Raw genomic sequence first — 8,280 nt, 5'->3', positions numbered from 1 at the left:
AGTTAAAGCAAGAGAGCTGAATTAAGAGCAAAGTTATTAGACTTAAAAATAGGCCTACTATACCTATTGGGTTGATGAATAGAAAATTTACACATTGAGAACCATATTACTAAAAGAAAAAAAATACATTTCAAAATATTTAAAAAAAAAACATTTTCAATATTAACAAATTATGAAAAAATATTCACATCAAAAAAGTTTCAATATAAAAATAGAAATTTATACAAATATGGATATGCAACGCCAGAAAGTACTGAGCAGAAAAATAATCAGTTGTTGAAAGGTTTGCAAATCTTTGTTACATTGAATTGGACTCACCACAGAGGCAGGCTCTAAAATGAATTAAAGCCCCATTCCCGGAAAAATTTCAGTTGTTAAGAAAAATATGTTATAAAGATTTATAAATATAATACGAAATTGCTAGTTTAGCTGAATTTGGACATTTCTAAACATGGAAAAAATGTAAAATAAGACTGAAATTTTATTTTTTGTTTTCCCCACAAAAAATAAATGCGGATGAATTTTTGATGTTTGATTTTGCGATAGGTCTGTGAAGAAATATAGTAGGCGCCGAAAACATTAGCCTATCCAACACACTTGACACTTGTGAAATATAATATTTCATAGGAATTATTTCAAATTTGTTAAAAAACAGATTCTGATTTTATCTCAGGCCTACTCGATAGACGCAGTGTGCGAGATAAGAAGTAGAAAAACTAATTTCATTAGAGAAGGCGCACTTTATTGACTGTATAAAGTATACATAAAAGCGAGAGCATTCCAGCGGATGCGATCTACAACCTCTGAATTTGCCTAGTAACGAAGAATTCGTCGAGAAAATGGTAATATTCTATGAGAAATAGTCTGTATAGCCTATTTCATTTTTTGTATTCTTTTGCGTAAAACTAAAATGTCATTATAGTTGTCAGAACGGGTAGCCTTCTACAAATTTAAAACCGAGGTTGTCTCTGCGGTGGGTTAATCTTTCAATAATTAGAATAACAAGAGCATCATTATATGTTCTGTACGATTTCTTCCTAAAATACTGTGGCAGATTCTGATTTGGAATAGTACGCCCTATCTGTCTGGACTGCTGAATTGTTCATCCAGAGTGACACGGTGGGGCAGCCGCAGCGTATTCATAACAAGACGTATAAGAAATAATTTCTTGTTACCTTTCTTTCTTGCAAATTGCATCAGTGTTGCTAGACCATTTCAGATTGTTGTCAAGTTGGATTCCCAACAGTTTCACACGTTTAACAATGGGAAGGTGTTGGTTGGGGATGTGGAGATCGATGCCTCCATGGAGGCACTTTGCGACCAAAGCAGATACGCATGACCTGGCATTTCGAGGGATTCAGCTTGAGTTTAGTCTCATCTGTCTATTGATCAAGTGCATCAAGTACAATTTGGAGGTTCCTGTCAGCTACAGTGGTTGATATTCCATTTACTGTATAGTTTGGTCATCTCGTACTTCCAAGCATCGATCTCCAGTTTTTCAACATCCTGTAATGAATCATTAATAATGATTAAAAATATAATAACAGCGGGAATGGTTCCTTGGGGAACACACCTGCATAGGTTGCAACTGTCCCGCTTTCGGCAAGATTGTCCCGCTTTTGGAAATCGTGTCCCGCTGTCCCGCCTAACCCCCCAAATTCCAAATTGTCCCGCTTTTCAACTTTTATAAATTAAAAATAATCACGATAATACCAAGATTAAATTCCCGGGGGATACTCTAAAATCTATGACCCTACAGACGACGAGGCTACGCAGTAGCGCATGAAAACATGACGGATTGCGAGACGCAATTTGCTTATTTTTTTGTTATATATACTTGGTCGATATTGTAAACAAATATGTATATATATATATATATATATATATATATATTAATAATAAAAAAAATTAGCTCTATTTTTCTAAATCAATTTTTTAAAGAAACTTTTGAATTCTGTATTTTCCGGTTTTAATTTTCGAGTAACTGCAAATTTTCAAATATTTAAAACTATGGAAAAAAATATCGTAACCAAACTTCTTTCCACCTTTTCCTCCAAGTTTTTAAATATCCAAACATCTGTATCTCATTAACCGTTCCTGGTTTTTTTCTTCAAATCCTCTTAGAAAAATCAGTAGTACAAAATATCATTTGTTTCCTTTATTAGGGCTTGGCTTTAACGATAACTGAAAGTCCATTTAATCAACATTTGAAAGATTTTTTTTGCTTCTTTAGAGAATGGGGTTTTTAAACTGTTAATATGAAACTATTTAAAACAATACGTTTCTGACATGTATTCAAGGGAGTAATTGTATTACGTTCGGTAATCAAATCGTTCGAAAGAATATAACGAATAAATGCTGATAGTACCAAAACATCACTTGTAAACAACTGGAATGCAATAATTTCATCTAAGTTTAGCCTGGTTTAGTATTTAACACTAATACAATTAGAGAATCATATCCTACCCTTACCTTACCCTTCGGCCGCAGCCGACATGGACTTGACATGTCTACTCCAGCTAGTCTGGCATTGATTTGGCAAGATAATCAGGCCGGAGTCTCCTTTTAAAAATTTCAGGGTTTGTAGGAGCCTAGGAAGGCTACCAGGTCTGTTTGTTGGGATTCGCCATATAAGTAGTTTGGATAACACTTGATCCTTGGCACAGAAACAGTGGTCAGTAAAAACAGGCTTTTCTTGCAGCAAGTGTCGTGAATATAATGTTGGATTCCAATTTTGTTCAAGGTAAGGTGATTTCTCCATCCTAGCTCAAGTGTTAATCATTGGACCGATAATGTATGTGCCTCTTTTGGAAGATATACTTTCACTGATAAAACCCAGCTTTACATTACTTTTTTGAGTTAGGATAAGTGGTTGTTAGCAAGCCGTAGAGTAGATAGAATACTAGCCGTTTTTAGATGTTAGAAAAGCAAAATAAGCTACTTATAAGTGACACATTAAACTGATGCTATGAATTTTTGATCAGAACCTGGAAGCTATCAATTGGTGTGTGGTGATATGGAGGTTAGCTGAGAGCTATTGTTCCTGCTTCTTGTGCTGAAGACCCCGGTTCAAACCGGCCAGCATCGGGTTTTAATGGAGTCTGATCACATTGCTCTTCATATTGCAAAAACTACAAGGTGGGTCTTCTACACACACACACACACACACACACACACACACACACACACACACACACACACATATATATATATATATATATATATATATATATATTAAATTTTAACCATGCTAGTGCAGTGAAATACAATTGATACTGACACGCTATCATAATGAAGCTTAAGAAATTGAGTTGTTTTAGTCGTGAGAAACGAATGTTTCTGTAACCGGAAATTTTGAAATTGAACCCAGCTATATCCCAGAGATTTTAAGGCATTCACTTTCACCTCATTAATTTATATAACCTTATACATTAGCCTAATAGACCTTTCCCAAATATTAATCAAATTGAAGATACGCGCATGTCCGCAAGCACACTACGTACCTTTACGCTGTCGTTTAGTGGACATTAGTAACAATATCCGAAAATGGCGCTTAGATGAGTGGCCAGTTATGCTTTATTTAGCACTCTTTTTTTGGATGAAATGTCTTTTTTTATTTGCTTAGGTCTTGTCTTTTTGTATACGTCGTGTCCATTTCTGTTTAGGTCGTGTCCATTTCTGTTTAGGTCGTGTCCATTTTTGTTTAGGTCGTGTATTTTAAAGATATGCTGTCTGAAGAAACTCTTCAATCTACAGAATTCAAATGAGACACACATCAAAGTAATTTAGTTTAAACTGATTTACAATTTTGACTACAAGAATTTTTAAATTGTGACTTTTTTTCAAAGAAAACAGGGACGGCACACTGTAAAAACAGCGTGCTCCACGCAATTTTGTTCCGCTTTTGGGGACACGTTGAAAAGCTGAACATGTTTAAGCATAGTCTAATAGTATTTTGGAACTTGGCGTGTTTAGAATTGAATGTGATTAGTTATTTGCCATAATAATGTCACCATACCTAAGGACATTTTAATGCTGAACACGTCAGAAACCTAAACATATAAGTCCTGCACAAAACACTTTTTGCTTTTAGACGTGTCACCAAAAGCGGGACAATGCGTAGAGTTTTGCGTTTAAATCCTCCACGCTGTTTTACAGTGTATTGGTTATGCATCATGCCGATTGGCAAGAAAAATATTTCCTCCTTTAATTTTACTAAAGTAAACAACAGGCAATTAAAATATTCATTTTATTTCAGGAATTATTACCATAACACAGACCGCATACCTTTAATGCTGGTAATGTCATCATATGGGTATAGTCTCGTTTTCATTCATCTATTGTGTAGACACATACGGTAATAAAATACTTAAACTATCTTAGAGAGCAAAGATCTACTTTTATTCAACGTTGCCAATAATCTTCAATATAAACATATTTACGCCTATGTGATCATTTTATTCGTTTCGCACAAAGTGTTTCAATCATGCTTAGTGAATAATAATTACTGTATGTTCAGGTGGTGACTGCTAATACACTGTAAACCAAACATCGTGATTTCTCTACTAGTAATCTAATATTGAATAAAAGATAAAGTTTAAGACTTTAGGGTTTAATCCGAGTTGTCGAAATAAACTGACAGGTAGTCGGCTGGCTCAGTTGAACCTTCGTTGCACTTATCATTGATGCATATATGAACTTTCATTGTGTAGTGAAAGTGTACACAACTGGTAATGGCAAATTGAATTGATCTATGGTCTTTACAATACCCGTTGATTTGTTGTTAGGAGAATAAGCGTTCTCTGCTACATTCAGATGTTGTAGGCCTGTTTATTCACCTGTAAGTTCAAAATAATGCAAAATAAATACGACGTAATTAATCATCATAATAGCAATACGCCATGTGATTTGTTTGTTTACGTGACTTGTCATTCGACATAGTACGAGTCACTGGGAACGATCTTTCCTAGGCCCTGAGTGTTTGGCACCAACAAGTTACGCTATAGTGTAACGTTAACGGGTGGTGGTGCGCAGCGCCGAAACGAACGCCAGCATAAATCTCGCATGCACTGGCTTACAATATTCTACCAACCCACCCCGGCCCTAAACCCTCTCCCAGATTTGCGTCGCCACTAAAATGACGTAAGTCATACATCAAATATTTTTGTCAGGATTTGGTAGGGGACTTGACTAAGTTCCACTTGTATAACTTAAGGCGCTATAAATCGAAACATTTATTATTAATGAAAAAGTATAGGCGTTTCTACCGGTTAACATATCTAATGTCTATTAAAGTTATCGTTCTGTAGGATTACGAAACCTTCGTTTTTATTATTATTATGTTATTATGCCTAAAACAGGAGAAGCAATCTTCTCCAACTCCATTGTTTCGTTCTTCTATCATTTTAAATAAAATTACCGGTACTTACTTTAACGTTGGCACGCTGGGTTACATGTACCTGGGCATTTGGTGGCAACATCAGAAGAGAAAGCTTGTGAATCGCAGAAGTTAGCCATCATCTTACAATAATTATCGTCAGAGTTAACACAGTCTAGAAAATAGAGAAAAATACCGCACGTGCAATAAATAGCGACAAATCGAGAAACGTATAATTTGAGATCTCCCTAGAACACTTTGACAGGTATAACTCGTGAATAAAGTACAACACGTCTACATAAATTATATAGGCCTAATAATGATAATAATGATTTTTTAAAAGCTTACTTAGTGCGGTAGCAGAAATGTCTTCAGCCTGTGTTGAAAAATAGGAAATAATCGTTATAATTTTCAGTACTAAAATGCACAGGAAGTCTAACAAATGGGCTACAGGACATGCTTGTAAAATGCAATTCACATTCCTAATGCAATTATTTAAATTTGTTGCTTTCTCTTTAAATTTAATGATTGTTATATAATTTGAATGTAATATTAAATTATTCATCATTCATAGTTTAATGTTTCACTGCAATACTAATAGTTAATATAATAATTTAATATTCTAAATAATGTTTTAATTAAATGATTCATAAATTTTAATGTAGGTATACACATAATGCTATATAACTGTTATTGTCATGATTATGCAGTGGTTTCTTTTTTAGTTCTTTTTATTTTCCTTAATTTTTGTTAGTTCTGAGCTTTTTAATCTTAACATAATTCGCAATTCAGAGTTTTAGCAGCCATGTTTTATGATTTTATGAATTTTGAATTTTGATTGAATAAATAGCCTAGTTGAGACCGGGTCAATTGTAACACGGGGCCAATGTGACAAATGATCTCATCGTTGGTAGGAGTATGTCACCAATTCGAGTTTAGCACTGCGTATCCGAGTATCGCTAGCTAATAATAAAAGGAAGAGATTTTCAGCCAAAAAAACGATTTTTTGACCAGATAAGTAAACTTTTGTGGTTATTTAATATTTTAGATTGTATGTATAGGAACTTGAGCTACCGGGTACTTTACTTGATGAAAACAGTGTACATTTAGGCTTGTATTGTGGTGAATGTTTTAATGCTGGTAACTTGCGAACGATATACAAAAGGCCGATATTGATACCTAGCTAGGTCGGGGGCAAATGTAACAGAGTGTTACAATTGCCCCTCGAAAATGTTATGTGTTAAAAAACAATATTTTAATTCATTTCAGAATGGTTCGCCATAGGCAGCGGTCTACAGACCGTGGAAAGGAATTGTTCAAGCTAGAGCATTATTGGGCCCATGAGGAGTGCACATCATTTGAATATTTCTTTGTATGTCAAAACTATGAATCTGAATTATACATCATTTACAGTGGATCAAAATCAGTTGATTTGTATTTCAATACATAAAGCCTAGTGTATGGACAACTTTTAGTGGACTTATTTTAGCTTATGATACAGTATAAAATATTTGATATGATTGGGACCTAATTAAAATTTGTAATATTGTAGGCCTACAATGAATACACAAGGCATTGTTGAATTTACAATTATCGTTTCTGAGGTGATGTTATACTGTTGTACGGTTGGTAAATTGTTTAAAAAAATCAAACTTATACTATAATACAATATAACAGATACATACGAAAATTATGTTTAAATTAACCTCTCGTGTGACAAACATTGTAAAATATAGGTTTACATGTTAAATAAAATTTTAATCAACATATACTTTCAATTTGTTAAAATGAAGATGTATGGTGTGTAATTGTTAAAGTGTTACAATTGCCCCTTACCGTTGTTACAATTGCCCCTTACCGCGGGTCAATTGTAACATATGACGTCACATATTTAGTTGTGAATAGCCTAAAAATATAATGTTATTAAACTCAAACCCAGTAGTATTTTATACTGTGACATATATCTTTCATTTTGAACAGGTTTGAACACGCAATTAACCTTAACAAAGGTGGTAGGACCAATTTAAATTTAGAGGTATATGCAAAAAAAAAATAACCATTTAAATTTAGGAATTACATTATGTTTTGAAGTTAAAGTTCACACATTGTATTAGGTGGCAGTATATAAGCTAGTGGACGGAAGTATCATCTGTCTAACTTTACTGTGTCTACAAGTTTTAATAAACTTGTACCTTCTACCTTTTAGCATCTCAATGATTTAATGCCGTATTTGATAATACATACATCAAAGAAAAGTAAGATCATGAACGAATCATACCATTATCAATTTTTTTTAAAAAATAATTCACGGTATTAGATACTTTAAAAAAAACGAAATACAACTTACTGGGAGAAGTGCGCTAAGAGCGATCATTCCAATGAGGACGACGAAAAGTGTCTTGGCCATTGTTGAGTTGATATTAGTTCTTCGTAGGCGATCAAATGATGCTTTTGAGAAGTTTGAGATATTCTGATCAAGGGGAAGCAGGCTCCTTATAAAGACCAGCTCAAGATATGCTTCGGGAGATACAGCGAATGAATTCGTTTGAATTCCTCACATTTTAACATCATTTGTAGATGTGGTGACAGTGTGTTGTACGGCTCATAAATCAGTATCGTTCGATATGACTACTGTTTCGACAAAGAGGTGTTTACGCTTGTTATTTTTATGTTTTATGTTAAATGGATAGTACTTATCTGATTTATAATTATAATTGTCTTCGGTTTGTGTAAGCGTGAAAGTAGTACGTTAGCTCATATCCAGGCTAGTGGCAATTTACTAAAATAACGGCCATGACACTTTATAGTTATATACATATACATACATCTATAGGCGTAGGCGTGTTTGAGATTTTCGTCTTGAATAAATGTTATATGTCAACGTATACAATCGTTTCATTTAT

General features: G+C 33.9%; 1 protein-coding gene and 1 long non-coding RNA gene across 2 annotated transcripts in view; both read right to left on the bottom strand.

The window, feature by feature from the left end:
* LOC117110620 overlaps positions 1-2,508 on the bottom strand; it is a 9,560-nt gene extending 7,052 nt beyond the window's left edge. The window contains exons 1-2 of the mRNA XM_033253385.1: positions 2,473-2,508; positions 1,452-1,506 (exon numbers count right to left, since the gene is read on the bottom strand). Of these exons, the coding sequence (XP_033109276.1) occupies positions 1,452-1,506; positions 2,473-2,508 (91 nt within the window). The remainder of the gene's footprint in view (positions 1-1,451; positions 1,507-2,472) is intronic.
* A 1,871-nt stretch (positions 2,509-4,379) lies between these two features.
* Positions 4,380-7,858, bottom strand: LOC117110608. Its single transcript, XR_004445730.1, has 4 exons — positions 7,725-7,858; positions 5,726-5,753; positions 5,430-5,552; positions 4,380-4,838 (listed from the first exon to the last, which is right to left on the bottom strand). It is a non-coding gene; the product is annotated as an uncharacterized LOC117110608 (long non-coding RNA).
* Positions 7,859-8,280: the final 422 nt, after the last annotated feature.

The sequence above is a fragment of the Anneissia japonica genome, unplaced genomic scaffold, assembly GCF_011630105.1.
Source record: "Anneissia japonica isolate Jap-2015-1 unplaced genomic scaffold, ASM1163010v1 scaffold287919_len575428_cov197, whole genome shotgun sequence".
NCBI classification, from domain to species: domain Eukaryota; kingdom Metazoa; phylum Echinodermata; class Crinoidea; order Comatulida; family Comatulidae; genus Anneissia; species Anneissia japonica.
Note: the sequence above shows the minus strand (reverse complement) of the source record. Positions and strands in the feature narration are given on the sequence as shown.